The sequence below is a fragment of the Oryzias latipes genome, chromosome 23, assembly GCF_053564925.1.
Source record: "Oryzias latipes strain Hd-rR chromosome 23, Olatipes_Hd-rR_3.1".
NCBI lineage: Eukaryota > Metazoa > Chordata > Actinopteri > Beloniformes > Adrianichthyidae > Oryzias > Oryzias latipes.
In genome coordinates this window covers 12,807,921-12,827,740 of record NC_136259.1, presented here as the reverse complement: position 1 = coordinate 12,827,740, position 19,820 = coordinate 12,807,921, and the positions used below count along the sequence as shown (strand labels likewise).

General features: G+C 40.8%; 3 protein-coding genes across 3 annotated transcripts; 1 reads left to right on the top strand and 2 right to left on the bottom strand.

Annotated features, from left to right (window-relative positions):
• Nucleotides 1–20: 20 nt before the first annotated feature.
• Nucleotides 21–3,945, bottom strand: apex1 (APEX nuclease (multifunctional DNA repair enzyme) 1). Its single transcript, XM_004082982.5, has 5 exons — nucleotides 3,808–3,945; nucleotides 2,676–2,810; nucleotides 2,435–2,598; nucleotides 1,480–1,672; nucleotides 21–860 (listed from the first exon to the last, which is right to left on the bottom strand). The coding sequence occupies exons 2-5, from the start codon at nucleotides 2,737–2,739 to the stop codon at nucleotides 346–348; spliced, it is 936 nt and encodes a 311-aa protein (XP_004083030.1). The 5' UTR covers nucleotides 2,740–2,810; nucleotides 3,808–3,945; the 3' UTR covers nucleotides 21–345.
• A 130-nt stretch (nucleotides 3,946–4,075) lies between these two features.
• On the top strand, nucleotides 4,076–14,583 carry osgep (O-sialoglycoprotein endopeptidase). Its single transcript, XM_004082980.5, has 12 exons — nucleotides 4,076–4,222; nucleotides 4,919–5,053; nucleotides 5,128–5,247; nucleotides 9,485–9,660; nucleotides 9,734–9,829; nucleotides 9,915–9,964; nucleotides 10,032–10,110; nucleotides 10,366–10,431; nucleotides 10,522–10,612; nucleotides 13,993–14,068; nucleotides 14,218–14,316; nucleotides 14,435–14,583. Exons 2-12 carry the CDS (start codon nucleotides 4,939–4,941, stop codon nucleotides 14,472–14,474), a joined length of 1,008 nt encoding a protein of 335 aa, XP_004083028.1. The 5' UTR covers nucleotides 4,076–4,222; nucleotides 4,919–4,938; the 3' UTR covers nucleotides 14,475–14,583.
• A 1-nt stretch (nucleotide 14,584) lies between these two features.
• LOC101172374 (uncharacterized) lies at nucleotides 14,585–18,388 on the bottom strand. The gene is made up of 4 exons (XM_004082981.5): nucleotides 18,178–18,388; nucleotides 15,562–16,329; nucleotides 15,452–15,484; nucleotides 14,585–15,365 (listed from the first exon to the last, which is right to left on the bottom strand). Exons 1-4 carry the CDS (start codon nucleotides 18,191–18,193, stop codon nucleotides 15,316–15,318), a joined length of 867 nt encoding a protein of 288 aa, XP_004083029.1. The 5' UTR covers nucleotides 18,194–18,388; the 3' UTR covers nucleotides 14,585–15,315.
• Nucleotides 18,389–19,820: the final 1,432 nt, after the last annotated feature.

The following is a 19,820-nucleotide window of genomic DNA, read 5'->3' as shown; positions in this document are numbered from 1 at the left end:
AAAGTCATTCAAACACCACATTTAAGTCTGATCCGCTTTTATTTTTAAATCTGAAAACAATGTATCACAACATCTAACAGTTGGTAAGAAGAAGAGCTTTACAGATGCATATTAAACAAGGACAGAAGCACCTTAAAGGCCAGCTTAGACAGCGTTTTAGTGTTTGCAGCATTTACAGCACCTCCCAGGATCCACTCAGGACAAAAACATGAGCTGCAATGAGGGACGTTTATGAGAAAGAAAAGACAGCAGTACAGAACCACAACTGAGTTTTCTAGAAGGACTCTAGGACTCCATCCCAATGGCTGGGCAGACTATGGCTTCAGTGATGACTTCTCTGACCGTCTACACAGCCAGGTGCAGCGTGATGGGACAGTGGTCGCTGCCCATGGCTTTGTTGCGGATCTTGCTGTCGCACAGGCCTGGCACCAGCGAGGAGGACAGCAGGAAGTAGTCGAGCCTCCAGCCCACGTTCTTGGCGCGGGAGTTCATCATGTAGGTCCAGAAGGTGTAGGCGTTGGCTTGCTCTGGGTAGAGCTCGCGGAAGCTGTCCACGAAGCCGGCCGCCAGCAGCTGGCTGAAGCCTTCGCGCTCCTCTGGGGTAAACCCCGCGTTCTTCTTGTTCCCTTTTGGGTTCTTCAGGTCGATCTCCTGGTGGGCTACATTGAGGTCGCCGCAAAGCACCAAAGGCTTCTGTACGTCCAGCTCAGTCAGGTAAGCTTGAAAGTCCACGTCCCAGGTTTTGCGGTAATCCAAGCGGACGAGGCCTCTGCTGGCATTGGGAACGTACGCCGTCACCAGGAAGAAGGTGGGGAACTCGGCGGTGATGACGCGGCCCTCTTTGTCATGCTCCTCTTTGCCTGTAGGATTCAAAGATCTGTCATTGAAGGGCAAGTTATAAAGAAAAGTCTAGAACTGGAGACTGATCTGGTTCCTTAACCCTTGTGCTATCCTAGGCACTTTAACATTGGGAGTGGGGTCATCTAGACCTACTAGACAGTGTGCTGAACCTTTTTTCTTCAATGATTTGTGATCTTCACTGGTGTCCATGGTTACATGAAATCCTCTCCATCTTTATCCACCTTTGTCATTGTAGGGAGAACACGTCAATGGTCATCTTGACCCCATAGGATAGCACAAGGGTTAAACATTTTTTGCTCTTGTTTAAACCCTCAAAGTTTAAGCCTTCATAGACAAATAAGTCAAGGATTATAGAATAAAAACAAATATCTGATCGTGATCAAAGATTTATGGCAAGCAAGAGCCTCAAATGTAGCCGGCAGCTGAAGAAAGTTTGTCACCTTTAAGTGGAGTAACTGCTGACTACTTTTTCATGACAAGCAAAAGTTTCAACAGTATTACTACTTTGCAGCAAATAATCCAAGAAATGTCAGCTACAATCGTGCAATGTGAGTGGCTGTTATGAAATGTGGTGTTTATGCTGACTCTGTTAGTTTCAGTCCTGAACTCATAACTCACCAATGCCATAGGTGACTTTGAGCGGCTCGGTCTTGCTTAGCATGGCCACCCCGCTGTAGCCCTCCTTATCATCTGAGACAGCCCAGTACTTGTGTGGGTACTCTGGCATGGAGGTAATTTCAGCAGGGAGGTCTTTCTCTGCGCACTTCGTCTCCTGGAGGCACAAAACGTCAGGGGCCTCCTCACGCACCCACTGAGAACGACAGGTATGCTTTTTTAGTGTGGATAGCAGCAAACATTAATGCTGGGCGATAAAACGATAACAATATATACCAGTACATAGCAATGGAACTTTATCACATTAGACTTTAATTTTTAAGGGTCCGAAAATAACACTCGCTGGTTGTGAGTTTTTTTGCTCCTCTTTGGCAAGTAAAACGTAATGGGTTAGTCGCCACATGAAATGTTTGCATAGTCATGTTCATCAGCTCTCTTTTTGCTGAATTTCTTTAGTCTTCACACGAGTGAAAAAATGCGACGTGAGACAAGCTCAACCTCCACGGCCACTGTGGAGTGTGTGTTTTCACTTTTGAGTGATAAAACAGCGGAACAAGCGGGGATTTTTAACAGGATCCAATCAGAACTGAACGATTATTTGTAAAATGTATGTTTTGTTTTCAAATAGAACTGATCAAACGGTTTCCATTTTATGTTCTCTTTTGAAACTTGAAAGCTTTTGCTTTAATTTTCATTTTACTTTGTAACAAATGCATTTACTTATCTAAAAAAAAAACCTGTTGCATCATCTTCGTTATCGCATCTGTTATGTTTAAAATAGGAAATAGATATTTAAATCTAAACAATCAGCTGATGATTACACATTTCATGGTTACACATAGTTACTTGGTTTATATCGGGATATTTATCGCTTGATATGAAAAAATCTATATTGTGATATAAAATATTCTATATCACCCAGCCCTAGTGAACAGGTTTTTTTTTGGTGTAAGCTTACATCCAGGCCCCCTTTCTTCACCCACGCCCTCAGCCCGTCCACGTTCCACGACGTAATCTTCATGTTGGCGCTGCGGCCATCTTTGCTGGTCATTTTGTCGGGTGGGTCCTCGTACAGAATGGGGGCCTCGGGTTCCTTAGTCTTCTTTGGTTTCTTTGCAGAAGCTGTCGTAAAGGATTGAAAATGTTTCAAAAATTTTCAAAACGAAACAATGAAACAAAGCGGCAGGTTTGGCACAAACCAGAGCCGGAGTCATTCTCCCCGTCTGCTGCCGCTGCTTCCTCCGTCTTCTTTCCTCTCTTCATCTTTGAACTTGATCTGACAGAAAACACTCCTCGCAGACACACAACACGCACACACAGCAACACACGCGCCGCTGGACACAGGAACGCCTGATTAAACTGATGAATTCGACAAACGTGTAGTCAACAGCAGCCCAGCCTGACAGAAAATCAAACATTAAAATTCACTGACTTTAAAGAACATTGTTGGGAAAAAAAACTCAAAAGGATTTAAAAAATATCACTTAAACCAAACTTACTTCAAAGAAAAAAAACTTTTTACAAACATAAAAATATCATAAATTTCACAAAATAGTGCTTTAGAAGAAGACACTGTGACACAACCTTTTTATTGTCTACTGTTATTCTACCACACAAGTCAGCCTTATTGTTAACACAAAGACAAAATATTACCAAATTTGTTTAACTTGATATAGAATTACTATACTTTGATATTATACTCATTTTATCCCCCCCCCCCCCCTATAAGTTTATTTAAAATGAGGAGTGTGTTTGGCATGTTCAAACAAATTTATTTAAAGATGATCCAGGAGAAAGTTAGGGGTTATTGTCTTGGTTGACGTCAAAATAAAAGTTGTAAGTATCCTCTGAAGCACACAAAGAGCTGAACCTAACTGGATGAAATGCAACAGTTTGAAACTGTCCGTGTGTTTTGGGATCCTGCACATCATCCCTAACGAGGCCTCAATCTTGTTGTGACATGTAAGACTCGGGATGAGGATCTTCACTCTTTTATTGTGTACTACTTGAGGATATGCAAAAACAAAAAAACACGTGTTTTGTGCATATTTACCGGGCCGCGTGCGTATAGGTGCTAAACTCTGTGGTGAATCTCGTGTTCGCGGATTTGTTTTTCACGAGTTGAGCTAACAAGGAACTAGCGTTGTTCTTGTAACAAAGAGCAGTGAAACTGCAGCAGGCGGCCTGCTCTTTGAATGGAAGCAGCCCCGTCTGGTGGAAGAACCAAGCAGCTTTTTATGCTAGCTTAAAATTAACGGGCGAATGCAAATGCGGCTAATTGCCGGGTTATTTTAGAGACGTTTCAGGAAAAGGAGATGCAAATAACCTTACTTGCACGTTCACAACAGGATGCAACTCCACTTCGATGGTGCTCCCCAGTCAGTCACTCCCCCAAACACGCGCTCACGTCGACCCACACACTCAAAGTCGTTCTGCCCCACATGTGCCTGACACATCAAAGGATATATATATAAATACAATACAATCCTTATATATTTAAATAATCATTTTTTACTCACGCTAACCACTAAACATTTAACCCTACCACAAAGTGTAATAAAGCGACCGTAAATAAAGTTTTATGATAAGGCACATTTTCACCCACCGATACCTGGGTCCTGAAAACCTCGCGTGCAAAAATAGCTTAAAAACTGTAGTTTCTTTTAAGAAATGTCGAAATAAACATCGTTTTACGAATTTTAATTTATTCATGCCAAAGAAAGAAAGAGAGAAAGCATAAAGCTAGGTAATATTTAAAAAATATGTACATTTTCGAGTTAGCTTACGAAAGTTGAATATTCGTCTAATATTCTATGGAAAGTTCATTTTGTTTGTTTGTTTCTTTGCATTTGTTATAGATTCAGGAAACTATTTTCTTTTTGTCTATGTAAATGTGTAAATCATAATATAATTCTGGTTTATTTTTTTTACGTTAGTTTAGGGTTTTGTTAGTGCTACCATTATGTGCTCCTGTTTATAATGGTGAAATTCTGCCTCTGGTGCCAAAATGTTTTGATGTTTGATTCAACTTTTAAGTAAGAAAAAAAGTAAATTACTTCCGTTTCTTTCTAAATACAAATATGTTTTTTGTTAGATTGTCTTTTACGAGGGATTCTGCATCTTCAAATTGTTTCTTTGCTCTGAAGTTTCCTTTGTTGTTACCATACATTGACATCAGCTGTTGATTTGGAACAGTCAAAGCTGGCTGATGCCTCATGTTGCAGTTATAGGTGGAGGCTCCACCTCCTTCCATTGGTGTCCAGGTTGTGGCAGAAGCTTCAGTAACCACTAACTTCACCTGGACAAAGAGGATACAGACAATTAATAAATGACCTTCAAAGAAAGCTGCAAGGATACGAGAATAGAAGCTCTAAGAGGTTGAGCTCATGGTTGCCAATTCTATAATCTTAAATACGTGTTTGGATTTGTTTTGCCTTTCCAGATAAGAGTTTTCCGGCTGCCATGACCATAGTTATCGGGTTTGAGGGCAGTGCCAATAAGATTGGTATTGGCATTATAAAGGATGGCGAAGTGCTTTCCAACCCAAGAAGGACTTACATCACCCCCCCTGGTCAAGGTAAGATCTGCTCCCACATCACACTGAGCGCATGTCAAAGTATGAAGCTACTTTTGCGTTCGTGGGCTCTGCAGGGTTCATGCCGAGTGACACTGCACGACACCACCGCAGTGTTATACTGACCGTCCTGGAGGAGGCGCTGGAGGAAGCAGGCCTCAAACCTACGGACATCGACTGTGTGGCTTACACCAAAGGTAAACGCAGGCGGTTCTGCTTTCAGTTCAGAACACAAATTACTTGGTGGAACCATTGACTGTATTTGAGAAGAAGACCTTCACACTCCAAACAGGAAGTACCTGCTGGTTCCAAGAAGCCAAAATACCATAGACTTCTAGAGAGAAATAAACAGCTGTTACTCAGTCATGGTCAGAAGAAGCATTCTTGATACATTTTTTTTATGTATTATTTCTTTTTAGTAAGGTATTAAAGTTATAACTGACCATTCAGATGCGTCAATAAAAGTAAATATCACCTGCTGGCCCCCACATCCAACTTTCAAAATGTTTGACAGGGTTTGTGTAGCCCACCCCCTGCCTCTGAAAATGTTAGGCTGTTTTTTGAAGCAACTTTAAATACCATGTGGTGATTTTACACATACAGTCTTCTTATTTGTCTTTGTGCGCATGCCTAAATCTAAAAAGTCCGAGTTTCCTGTCAGAAAAAAGTTTCTTAAAACAACCAATGAAAGAAGATGGATTTTAATGTGGAGGAGTCGACCTGCTGCTGAGGATGAAGCAGTATGAAGACAATCAATATTAGATCTAAACTGAACCTACTTTTGTTTCACACTTTAGAATTATTTGGATTTGGAACTACTTTCATAAATTTAGTTAAAACAATCTATAACGATACAAACAGTGCAGCTATATTACCAAATGGTATTTCTTCCAGATTTTTAATAAACAAAGGAATTAAACAAGGCTGTCCAATCTCACCGTTACTTTTTATAACTGCAACAGAAATGTTATCAATACGTATAAAAAACCCTGTTTTTCTCACTAAACTGGAATGTTTATCAAGATTCATTTATCCAGCATATTCAGTGGCTATTCTGCAAGGAAAGCAATAAACCAGGCCAATTTCAACTTTATATGGAAAAACAAGACTCATTACATATAAAAAGGAACAATAATTCAGGATTACAGCGAAGGTGGACTTAAAGCCATAGACTTTGAATGTTTGTATGGTTTGATTAACATTAACCGGCTTAAGTCTTTATTCAAAATGAGAGAAATATTTGGTTTCAAATACCTTCAAAAATTTTCGCTCATTTAGGGGCATTGAGTTCATGCTAAAATGTGATTTTTGACTATTCCTATTCTTCTTTTTAAACTTTGTACCAATCATCAGCAGGTGTTCCCGTACTGGAAGTAGAGCTGTGATGGTGTGGGATTCTTGATCACCGCTGTGATGAACCAGCAGCCCCCCCGCCAAACACAAAATCCCCCGGCGGCTGCGTTGAAAATGAATACAATTACAACGCAGTATTCTTTATTAACAAATAACTAGGGCTGCACGATAAAGGGAGCCAGTTTAGCTCATGCTGGTTTGCGGCGCCTTCCCTCCGTGCTCCCTATTCCCTTCTCTGCTTCTGTGCCGGTCCCAAGCCCGGATAAATTGAGAGGGTTGCGTCAGGAAGGGCATCCGGGGTAAAAAATTGCCAAGTTAACCATGCGACTGCTCCTCAAAAGTGAGGTTGTTTCGCTGTGGCGACCCCTGATGGGAAAAGCCGAAAGAGAAAGATGAACTAGGGCTGCACGATATGAGGAAAACTCGCGATAAGCGATATTGGTGATTAATATTGCAATAATGATGTAATTTGCGGGATATAAACAAATAGCAAAACAACCAAAAACATAATTTCACTGCAACAGTTTAAAAGTTATACTCCAAATGACCCTTGTCAACGTAGGAGGCAAACATCAAACATAAAAGGGCTCATCTGATTGATCAACAACGTAAACGGGTCCTTCCGATTGGTTAAATGCATAAAGGGATTTATTTCATTTGTTCAATATTTCAAGCTGCCATGGTTTTTTTTTTTAGCAAATTTAAGGTAACCATTTATTGCGATTTTCGCCATCTTTTGCGGTATGCATATTGCACAGCTTGATGTCGCGATAACGATAAATTTACGGTATATTGTGCAAGCCTACAAATAACAGTAACAACTAACTAGTACCTATCTAACTAATGAACTAACTATATAGGTGTTGTAGAATGACTGCAATGACTGTGTGTAGGACTAGGAGGAAGGAGCGCGCACACGTGTTTTGGTGGTGCGTGTTGATTCTTCTGCAGTGGACCGCTCTCTAGCTACACGCAAATTTCACCTGTGCTTTCTGGTACAGACATCTTCTCAGAATAGTATATATTGCCTAATAATAAACAAGACTGCAGACACTTTGTCACCTTTCCGGTAGCCATGAAGCCTGACACCCATGAAGAATGATGGGCAGGAGGCTATGCCTTTGTTTATACAGACACGTAACGTTGCGCTGCACAAAATATTTACCAAACAAAACATGTAGTGATATTCATAGAAGTCTAAGAGTGTGTGTTCATGTTTGGTGTCACGGAGTGAAGGAGAACAGTATTAAGGGCGCCCCCCCCCAAAAACACAAAATCCTCCGTGTCGCGCACCCAAGAACGCACGCAGCTTGTAATGGAAATGAATACAATGGAAATGAATAATTAGAACGCAGTAAATTTGTCGTATTTCCTCGTGATACGGAAAGTTCTGTTGTAGAATGAGGATGTGTATGTGCTGCTGAAACCGCACGCGTGTGTGTAAGTAGAGGGAGCACGTGCAGCATAGAGGGAGAGAGAGACGCGGTATAGGGAGTGAAGGAGAACAGTAATAAAAGGTTTCCCCCTGAAACCCTTGAAGTCTGAACACAGGACTAGCAGAAAAAGTAAATTGTCAGCAAAGATGAATATGTTTAATGTGTTTATTATAGTTCCAATGAGGGACCATATGCACAACCTAAAAAATAAAATAAAAAACTTTCCCCCTAAAAAACGTGCGGTGATGAGTTATCGTCACACCCCTAACTGGAAGCTCATATTCAAACATAATTTTAGTCCACAAAACACTCCCATATGGAACTGTCGCTATATTTTATTTAGGAACAAATCAATATTTTACAAAAATTGGATCGATAACGGTATTTGGTCATTATTACACATTATGAATGATAATGGAAACATTTTCCAGTAAGTTTAAATGAAATGATAGAAAACAATTTAACAACGTGATAAAAATCAATAAATGTCCTCCAGTCTGGTTCATAATGTTCAAGTTCAGCTTCCATCTCTGTTACTTGATGGTCAATCGCTTAAATCAAAACTTCCAAACTCATTTCTAAGATCTTTGTTTGTTAGAGAAATGTTTCCAACATCTTACAAAAATCATTCTATGTCACAGCATTACACAAAAGAGGAAATATACAAGTTAAGATCTCAGTTTATTAAAAGTCAAATTTTTCCAAAATACAAAGAAATCAATTTTAAAACCATTAATGCTGTTTATCCATGCAAGGAACTATGACATTTACACTTTGGTTTTCCAGAAAATAACTTTTTTTTTTTTGTGTGTGAGATCAATATAGAAACACTCGATCATCTGTTTTTTGACTGTATATATGTTAACAGTTTTTGGGTGGATTTTATTTTGTTGGTGCTGTTCAAAGTTTCCTTTTCCTATTCTTATTCAGTTACAAAAACACATTGTATTATTTGGAGTGCTTTCTGGTGATAAATTATTTTTTGTGCCATTTAATAAACTATTAATATCTGGGAAACTTTTCATTCATGAGAGCAGATTCTTTAATATCAAACCATTATTTAATACATTTCTTAAAGAGGTCTGTTTATATTTTCAATCACTGAAATTTATGAAAAACAAAAATACAAGAAAACTGTCCACATTCATTGAAGATAACATGCTGTATGACAATCCGTAATATTATATTATGACATTTGTATTAGGCTACAATTCTCATTTTATTTTATTGTATTTAATTTTTTCTTCTTCTTTGTTTCTGTTCTATTCATGTAAATATGTATGTCATCTTTTGAAGTTATAATAAAGGTTTCACGTCATCATGCTCTGCAGCTCCAGTAAAAAAGCCCTGCCCATCTTTGAACACTCCCGAGGGCGGTGACACCCGCTTGCTCTCTGAACCGGCCGCTGGCTGGCTGGCTGGACGGAGAGCCGTTGTGGAACGGAGAAGCAGCCTGCTTGGGCCTTTTCTTCTTATTTTCATCGAGACAATGAGAAAAACAACCTCTAGCTACCTCAAGCTAACCTCACTGTAACTGTCAACCAGAGACACCCCCCCCCCCACACACACACACTTTTTTTCATGTTGTAAATCTGTCAAAGTTTTTTTTCCTCTCTTTATTTTCCTGACCTTCCTTCTCCCTCAGGTCCGGGTATGGGGGCTCCCCTGGTGACAGTTGCCATTGTGGCCCGAACAGTCGCCCAGCTGTGGGGGAAGCCGCTCCTCGGTGTCAACCACTGTATCGGACACATAGAAATGGGTCGACTCATCACCAAAGCCAACAACCCCACCGTGCTGTACGTGAGTGGAGGAAACACTCAGGTGAGGCACAGAGGCTTTTTCTGCTGTTTTCAGGTCTCCTTGATTGTAAGTCTGTTTTCTGTTGGTGTTGAAGGTTATCGCGTACTCACAGCGGCGCTACCGAATATTCGGGGAGACCATCGACATTGCGGTTGGGAACTGTTTGGACAGGTTTGCTCGAGTCATCAAGGTTTGTGTTTTTATTTCCTCTGACTGATGTTTTTCTGAATGCTCCTACTGACTCGTGTGGATTCTTTCTTTGGGTCTTCTGTCAGATTTCTAATGACCCCAGTCCAGGTTACAACATAGAGCAGTTGGCCAAAAGGTGAGTTGTTGGATTGGACGATGGTGGTAGCAGCGTGTTGTGTGACCTGGTGTGTCTGTACTGTTAGAGGGAAACGCTACGTGGAGCTGCCATACACAGTGAAGGGCATGGACGTGTCCTTTTCGGGGATTTTGTCCTACATTGAGGTGATCTTCTCTCACTCTAAACAGGGGTCCCGAAATCCAGGCCTTGAGGGCCGGTGTCCTAAATGTTTTCCAACCTACAATTGAAGCTTTCTTATTGGCTAAACACACCTGATCAAGGTAACCAGCTGCAAATAAGGCAGGGTTTCTGGAAAACCCAAAGGACACTGGCCCTCGAGGCCTGGACCCCTGCTCTAAAGCTACCGTCGGGTCTGACTGTTTCTGTTTCTATTTTCTCATATATTTTCTTCTCCCCAGGAGGCTGCTAATAAGATGCTGAGTGCTGATCAGTGTACGCCAGAAGATCTGTGCTTTTCCCTTCAGGTATGAAGATGAAGGCCTAGTCTGATAAATGAACAAGAAAATAAAAAATAAACTAGTCGTGAAACCAGACGAACCTCCCCCGCCCTGCAGGAGACGGTGTTCGCCATGCTGGTGGAGATCACCGAGCGGGCCATGGCTCACTGCGGCTCCCAGGAGGTGCTCATTGTTGGTGGCGTTGGCTGTAAGTATGGAAGAACGTGGCCTCCACAGCTCAGCTGCTGAACTATCTGAAGTACAGATGTGACTCAAACAATCAGAAATGAACAGACAGTTCATTCATTTTTGTAGTTCTGTTGAAAAAGTTATAAATTACTTGGGGTGTATTCAGACTGGAAACATTTGGTCTGCTTAAAGTAAACCAGAGTCCATTTCCCCCCGATAATCCGGAACACATTTTCAGTCTGAATGCACCCAAACTGGTCCGGGACCAGGACGCACTCTCTGACCCATCTCAGTGGTCTCAGTTCGTTTCCAATCGGACTGAACATCGGTTTATTCTGAGATTCCTCAGTCTGAGTATAATCTGTTCCCAGAGCTGAGCAACTGAACCAAAACGACCCCCGTAGCCGGTGGTCACGTGATGTAAACAAAGTAAGAATGTAGTAACAGATAAATGTAAAGCAATGACTGTCGTATTATCAAACAGAAAAAGGGTCCAACTCTTTATTTGCTAGAATAGACTGCTGAAGACACTTTTTAAATGTTTTTCTGTGTCTCGTTACGTGCCCAGCACCTAAAAGCTACCTTGTAGTTCCTGAATAGAGTTCTCTTAAAAATTATGCCAAAACACAACGATGAGACACCACAGCTCATAGAAGTGTGGTTAGACGAATGCATTAAAACTACTTTTAACATGATACACTTTGCTTCTCCTGGTTTTCTCCTAAATCTACATGTCATAAACACATATCCGTGTCCGTGTATCTTCTCCTCAGTAACAGCCCTGCAACATGCCTCCACCGTGTTGTACTTGATGTTTTAGTCATGTGGTTGTTTACTAGTTTTTGTTTGACAGCAGTCTGAATACAGACTCAGTGATTTAGTCTGATGAAGTGACAACTCACTTTTGAAGTGAGGAATCGCTCCGGACCAAATTAAGCGGACTGGGTCCGGACCGAAAGTTTTCCCAGTCTGAATACACCTTTAGATTTATTCAGTAAAATCTGAAATGCTTAAAAAGCCCATTCTGATCATCTTTTGATGTATTTTCAAGGCGTTCTTGGTGGTCTTTTAATTATGATGCTGTTTTTGGCCAACATCCCAAAACTTGCCTTTTTTGTAGACATAGTTCCTGCAGCCCTATAGCAGTTCATTCGAAATTCATCTCTGCCCACACAGGACCATGTACCTGACCAGCAAACTCACCTGATAACAGGATCAAAGAATCATTGTGGTTGTGTAACCCTTGTGCAATTCAAGGCATTTTAACATTGGGAGTGGGGTCATCTAGACCAGTGTTTTTCAACATCTTTTGAGCCACGGCACACTTTAACCTTGACAAAAATCCCGCGGCACACCAGCATCCAAAAAAAAAAAAAAAAAAAAAAAAAGAGAAAATCATAGTTTGTATTGATCTACAGTCCCTCCACAATCTCACATTTTGTGACAGTTGTGGCAGAAAAAGCTGCAGCTGTTTTTTCTAAAATATGTAATAAAAGTTAAGTTAGAAGTTTTTAAAACTGTTTGATCAGTGTTCGTTGTTGTTTCAAGACGTTAAGAGGAGAGACTCATTGTGCACAGAGACACTGTCACTTTAACCCAATGCATCATGGGAATTGCAGTGCAAAAATCCACGGAACGCAGAAAATCAAGCGTCTCTGAGCTTCGTTTTTTGTTTACTTGTTCCACGGATCTGACACCGGATCCCACGGAAAGCTACACCGCTAAAGACAAGCTTTAGCTGGTATTTTGTTAGAACTGAGCAACTTTATCAACAGAATCAGAACAAGGAAGTGAAGACTTTAACCACTTCTGATTGGTCAGACTGATGACGTGTGATTAAGACTCCAAGAATGATTGGTGGAGACAGTTAAAGGGGCGGGACTTACAGAAACAGCTTTAGTTGCAGCTAAATCGCGGTACCGTCATTCTTGTCAAAATGTCTGTAATAGAATCAAAGGAGAAACTCATAGTCTGTATTGATGTACAGTCCCTTTGCAGTGTCACATGCATTATTGTGACAATTGTGGCAGAAAAAGCTGGAAGTTGCAGCTGTTTTTTCGAAAAGTTATGATAAAAATTAAGTTAGTTTTCAGTAATAATTTTCAACTAAATTATTTGACATTTTACCCTAGTAGTTGTTTTTTCCTCCAGTTTATTACCATGCAATTTGATGTAACCTCATAAAAATTAATATTAAATATTCTTTTTAGTGATATTTTTTTAAAATATTTATTTCAATGTTTCGAACAATTATATGATCACAATGTTTGAAAAATTTTACACAAAAAAAATAACATTTATGTTTTCTGTATCTACACAAAAAGTGAACATGTTGAAGTTTTATTAGTTTTTCTCTCGTCTTAATCAAAGATGAAGTCTTTGAAAACTTTAACAAAAATGTTTTATTTCTTTTAGATGATTACATCGTTTCAATCAAAATGTCTTTACTAGAATCAAATAAACACAAAGAAAAAAGTATTTTACGATCTTTCATATTCCTAACTACTCAGTATTTTATCAGGGCCTGTTTGGATAAAAAAAGAGCTGATATCCTGGAGATGGGAAATGTTTTTAGATCAGTGAATGGGTAATCTCCCATGGCATACCAGCCGTGCCACGGCACACTGGTTGAAAAACACTGGTTTAACCCTTGTGCTCTTAGATGACCCCACACTTGCATTGAAGTGTTCTCCCTACCATGACAAAGGTGGATAAAGGTGGAAAGATTTCATGTAATCCATGGACACCAGTGAAGATCACAAATCATTGAAGAAAAAAGGTTCAGAGCACTGTCTAGTGGGTCTAGATGACCCCACTCCCAATGTTAAAGTGCCTAGGATAGCACAAGGGTTACAGTTCCGCAGATGCTAGACACCAAACCCAACAAAGCCGAAGAACTAAAAGATCAGAGCCTTGTGTTTAACTCCTCTGCAGGATGTCTCCATGATGCATCACACTAAATCATAACCAAAAAAGGATTTATAAACCATCATACCCTTTTTTACTATGATGATTTTACTTTTTTGAAGTGAAAACTCAAATACAATTTTATGTTTGCGAGCACACATCAGATCACTTCTTTGACTCCATTTTCATTTAGTGATGGAAATTTCTAATTTTAAAATAGATTTATAATACAAACATTTAATTATATTACCCTTAGTGAAGTTAGTTGGAGTTCACGTGTGCCACTAGGGGGCCTCTATGGGGCACCTTCAATATTTCTTCATGGCTGCACAAAGTCTGGGATTTTTATGAAACATCTTTTCAACCAGCCTGCAGACAGTGGCAGAAGCCCCATGATGGAGGTCTTCCTGACCTCTTAGAAACATCTGACTCAAACGCACTGCGTGGCCTCTGATTCTTCCTTGTGTCACATGTGAGCTGCTGTTTCCTCAGGTAACTTGCGTCTCCAGGAAATGATGGGAGTGATGTGTCAGGAGAGAGGAGCCAAGCTGTTTGCCACAAATGAACGGTAATCTTCCAGAAATGTTCGCAAACTAAACATTTGAACAATTCTCAGCATTCTGGAAAAAGAAAAAATGTGTTTGAGAGCTTGTTTGGAGGTTCATTCAAGGCTGACTTTTCTAAGGTTCAGAGGTTTGTTCATCTGCTGTGCTGCAGGTTCTGCATCGACAACGGCGCGATGATCGCTCAGGCGGGCTGGGAGATGTTCCGCTCTGGTCAGGTGACACAGCTAGAAGACTCGTGGATCACACAAAGGTGAGCATCTGTCAAGTCAGCATCAAAATCAGGAGTAACTCCTAAATTAGCGAGTAAACATCCTGTTTATACAGAAGTCCTTATCTTTTGTGTATAAAAAGTTCATGTTTGTGTGCAGGTACAGAACAGATGAAGTGGAGGTGACGTGGAGAGACTGACTGCAGCTCATCTAAAAAGACATTTCAGAATTTTAGTGCTTAAATGTTTCTTCTGTTCAGTTTACTGTTGAATTAAAAGTTGGCTTTTGTCTTAAAAAAACAAAACAAACTTAAGTCTCAAATGTATTCACTTTTATTAGGCAATACTGTTCTGACTTCTCTCTTTCTCCAGTGTAATTTTAATGTTTCATAGTGACGTCCCTTTGAAGCAACATCCAGCTGCTCAGGGGCCAAATAAAAACAGGAGCACAGCATTAAGATCTGACGTGGTTAAGGGTGAACACTACTGTGCGGTTGGCTGCACCCTTCAGTAAACCCAACACATGGAAACAGACGGCCCTGCACACACCAACAATAAAACTCCAGCAGGTGCAACACATTCTTTTGCTTAAAATCAAGAGGGGGAAGAAAAATCAACGGTTCTGCTGAGGCTTCCTGCACACACAGATTGGTCAAAGATTTGAAACAAAGTGCTTGATTGACCACTCGCTTTACAGAGGACAAAGTCTGATAAAATCGCAGCTTTCAAAAGGGAACAAAGACTTAAATTAGACTCTTTAAAGATTGTTAAAAAGAAAAAAACAGCCCCATGCGTACAAGCTAAAACAGTAATGAGGTGATGAAAAGTCTGATTAAGGCAGGCTTTCTGTAAGGCGTTAAAAAGTCCATTGCTGTTGGAACCTCAAAGGAGTTAGTCCAAAGTGTCTCAGTGTGGCTTTTTACATGACGATATAATCCTGAGTGCGGCGTGAACGGGACCCAAAAATGTGTCCGTCTGTCATGTGTTTTTGATGTGAAAGCAGGTCTGTTGTGATGTCGAGGCTTCAGGCTTGACGCACTGCTAGGCGGGGTGCTCCCTGGTGCTCTTGTACCAAACCACTCTTTTTGGATCTGCAGAGGAAAACGAAATGAGCTCAGATGTGTTCTGCCTGTTGATCATCTGTCACGGCTGCTTCAGAAGGCTTCCTTCTACCCACCTTTCTTTTGTCTATTGCAGATAATATTCCACTCTGAAAACAGGAGAGATTTACGGTGGTTAGAAACTCAATGGATCTTTTTCAACAGACTTGAGCGTCACTGTGCTTACCTCTACTGTGATAACTCAAAGCCTCCACAAGATGGCGACAGCTCAGCAGCAGCTCCCCATTGGCCTCGTCTGTGTCAGTGTGTGTGACCAGGGAGGAAGAGGTAGTGACAGGAGCCGGTGTTAGGTCAGGAGGCTGAACTCTGAGAACTGGATCTGCGGGGTGTTCGTCTGTAGGTGGGAGGGGTACTGCAGAGGACTGAGGGCTGGGGCCCTCATTGGGTGGCCTGGCATCGCTGATGAAGCTTAGGCCCCATTGGTTCTGTAGCAGCACACCAATGGCTGGGCGGTCGTCCTCCAGCGCACCACCTGCTGCACCCGCCTTCACCTTTGAAGCGTAGCTAACGGCAGGTTGCAGTTTGGCAGGGCTGTCCTGCACTGGGAAAGCAGGTGGGGGCTTGAGCAGCGACAGACTGTCCTCGACCCACCTGTCTTTGTGGTTAGCCTTTAGTGCTCGCTCACCGGCGCGGCCCGGTCCCCTTTGGCTTTCCCTGCGGAGGCTGCGGCCTTTGTGCCCCCTGCGCTCCTTTTCCTTGCGGACGGCGAGGTTGTTTGTTTGTCCGGGCCCGAGCGGGTCAGCTTCTGGCGAGAGCTGGGGGGGTGACTGCTCACTTCCAGAGATGCACCCTCCTCCACCACCTCCGCAGTTTCCTGACCCGGGAGACAGGCGGCGGTTGCGAATGTGGGGCTCTGAGTTGGTGGCTGAAACGAGGACGGCTTTGTCACACAGGCTGGATGGCTCACACACGGCGTTGCTGGATTCCCATGTACCTACAGCACAGACACCAACATGTATTGATGTCGACATAACGGAGAAGAAAACATCTCATGGAAATAAAACACTGTCTAAAGGTGGTTAATTATTGGGACCTCTGTTTAGCAGGCAGTGAAACCCAAATACAACCTCAGGTAATTATTTCATTAGACACGTGTTGCTGAATTTTCAACCCAACAGGTCATTTACTCTGAAGGTCAAATTGTTTTGACTTAAACTCTGATCATTTTGTCGTTTCGACGTAAAGTCCCTCTAATTCCGACTGAAAACAAATTTTTCCATGTTATACTTTATTTACATTACAACCAAGAAGAAAGAAAACGGTGAAAATTGTTTTTTGCCATTTCTAACACTATCTTGTAGCATTTTTCTGCTCCCTGCTCTGCTCCATTCTGATGCATCCACCGTCAGACAAATAGATCCATGTTTTCCTCGTCTCCTAAGCTGGAATCTGGACGCTTATTTAATTTCAAGCGCGGTTTTAAAACAAATCTTATTGATCACTTTTAAGGAATAATGTTGCTGTAACCTAGTTTTACGATTTTATATATTTTTGATTTGTATTGTAATGAATCTGTGTTATTGCCATTTTATTATGATTTTAATGTAACTAAATTTATTTTTCTAAAAAGGTCTTTGCAGGCCACAGTTACAAATACAATTTTTTCTTAAATAAATGTAAAAAGAAAATCAGTATCAAAACTGTGCGTCTGGATACCTTATTTAAAATTATTTTTGTTTTTAGGCTCACTTTTAAAAACTTTTAAAGTACACAGTGGGGCTTTAAACCTAAATTGAACTATTGCAAATGATTACACATTTACACATTTGTAAATCTAACAGAAAATCTATAAAAATTTCAGAAACACCTCAGTGGGTTTCTTAAATTGTGTAACTCTTCTGATGGAAATAGTGAATCTTTTAAGTGATTTGAACGTAAAACTTTTGCCCACACATTTTGAGCATAACAAAGAGCCGTGTTTTAGAACTTTTAAAAATTGTTAATACAGAATTTAGGGGTTAAGTGAAAATGTGCAGCAGGCCATTCAGGAACCGGAAGCGGGCTTCTGCCGGTTCCAGGTGTTCGCAGGACGACACAGAGTTAATTGGAGCGTAACGTAAGCCTCCGAACATCGATTCTTTTGGACCAGAGTTACTCAACAGCTTATGTCATTTCCATTCGCTGCCTCGTGAAGTGAGCGAGCCGATGACGCATCTACGGGATTTTATTTAATAAGCCCCCCTCCTGCGGGGCAGACCTGACTGATCCTCCACAGCTCACCACTCTATACAAAGACGGAGGGGGGATCCCAGCGTGTTGCCCTCCCGCCTGGCGGGACCGAAACACCGCATGGCACCCCTACCCCGCTTCCAGAAAATTCCACGCAACTTTCGTGAAACTGCTAGTAAAACAGAACGACTCTAAAGTGCAACCCAATTTCAAACTGCCCCTGTTAGCACAGGCAACACGTAACGATGCTAACCAACCGGCGCCGGTGTTAGCCAACTATAATTAGCAGCGTCATGCTGCTCACAGCCAAACTCGACGGTTGGTCTTCATCTTTGGTCACGAAAGAACCGGGAACGTTGGCGGAGACTCAGCCGTAACAACAAGCCCCGTGTCGAAGCTCTAAATCCCCGTTCAGGACGACCACGACCCTTCGGCTAGTTGCTGGGCCAACCCGAGTCAAAGTTTCGTAACCCCCCTCCATTCAAAGTAGTAGTACCAGGCAGCCATCGGAGCGCTAGCTTCACTGCTAACACACACGGTGGTAAAGAACTCTACGGCACGTCGAAAGCGGCAGATCTTCGGTTCCGGTGGCCGAACGGCTGTGTGAACTCACCGGTTTTGATATGCATGTCTTGTCGTTCACTGCGTCGTTAAAGTTGAACCGTTGAATAACTTTTGTTTACAGCGAAACGATAACGACGCGGAGTCTGGCGTAGCCTCCACCCGGAAATGACACGAGAACGAGGGTGGGAACGGAAGTCCCTGCAACTAAGAGGTCCGGCGGCAGACGGAGGAGGTTCCACAATTTGAAAATTGGACGATCTGGCGCACGTGACGATGACGTCAAATCTTTGTTTTCTTAATTTTTTTTTTATTGAAAAAACACTTGAAATTTACAGAATTGTATAAGTTGTAAAAATGATTCACCAAGTTACAATTACAACAGGTATAGAAAAAAGTAGACAACATTAAAAAGAGTTAAATGAAAAATACAATAATACAGAAAAATACAAATGCAAATAAAAAAGATTACAATGAAATAAAATAAAGGGGTTACATGGGCATTGTAGTGATCAATAACTTAAGGGTTTAAAAAAGCTGCAAGCTACATATGATATTTTGAAGTTCCAGAGAAAGTTTATTTTCCATGAAGAGCAGAGCTCTTTCTGAAATGTAAAAAAAATATGGTTTGATTTTAAATGGTGTATAATTTTATAGCGCTTTCTACCCTCTTTCGAAGGCCCAAAATCACAGTCTCAGTCCCATTCACCCATGCACACACTAATTCACACAAGGAATCAACATTTGTGTATATAGAATTTACCCAAAATAATTATATTATTTAAAATAAATTCTGTTTTGTTTACTAAAATAAACCCAAAAATGATGTCCTTAATAGAAAAGTCTGCTAAACATGGAATCTTGGGGAAAAGCCAATAATGTATATTATAAAAGACAGTAGAGTAAAAACATTCAAAGAAAAGATCCTCAGTCGTTTCAATGTCATCATTACAAAAAGAACATCAGAATTTTCAGGAATCCCGAACCGTTTTCTAAGCAATTCCTTGGATGGGTATATACCTGAAAAGTTTTTAAAGTGGACTTCCTTGGCTTTAGGAGGTATAGGACATTTTAAATATTTAGTTCGTATTTGTTTCTTTGCTGAATTATTAAAATACTGGGTTATATAATTTGGATTTGAGATGTGGGAAAGGACATTTCGTTAAAAATATTCTCTGATTTGGTGGTTGGGGAGTTTGGCAGTTGATTTATTGTGTCCTCTAATCAGAAGCTTGGAGACAGTAGGATGTCTGTAAATGACATTATGGAACAGATCAGAAACTGATTTTACAACATTTTGAGGGATGGCCTTAATATTTTTTTTTTTAATCTTTCCTACTTGTTAGTGAACCATATTTAGTTGTGAAATTGTCTACAGACATGAGAATAGCATTGTAATTAAGTATATGCATAGTGGAGTGATATGTGGAGTGTTATGTTTATAAATGAGTTTCCACAAAGAAGAACTTGCTGATGAAAAGATAAGAGTTGGATGGGAAGTTTCTTACTGTCAAAATCACAACGAAGTAAAAATTTGATCCGTCCTTGGTTGGAAAATATTTTATTAGGAATGATAAACCAAACACTGTTTTGATTTTTATTAAATTATTTTAACCAGTTTATTTTCAAGGTACTATTAAGGCTGTTAAACTTTATAGCTTGTAGGCCTCCATCTTCGTATTTCTTAGAGTACCT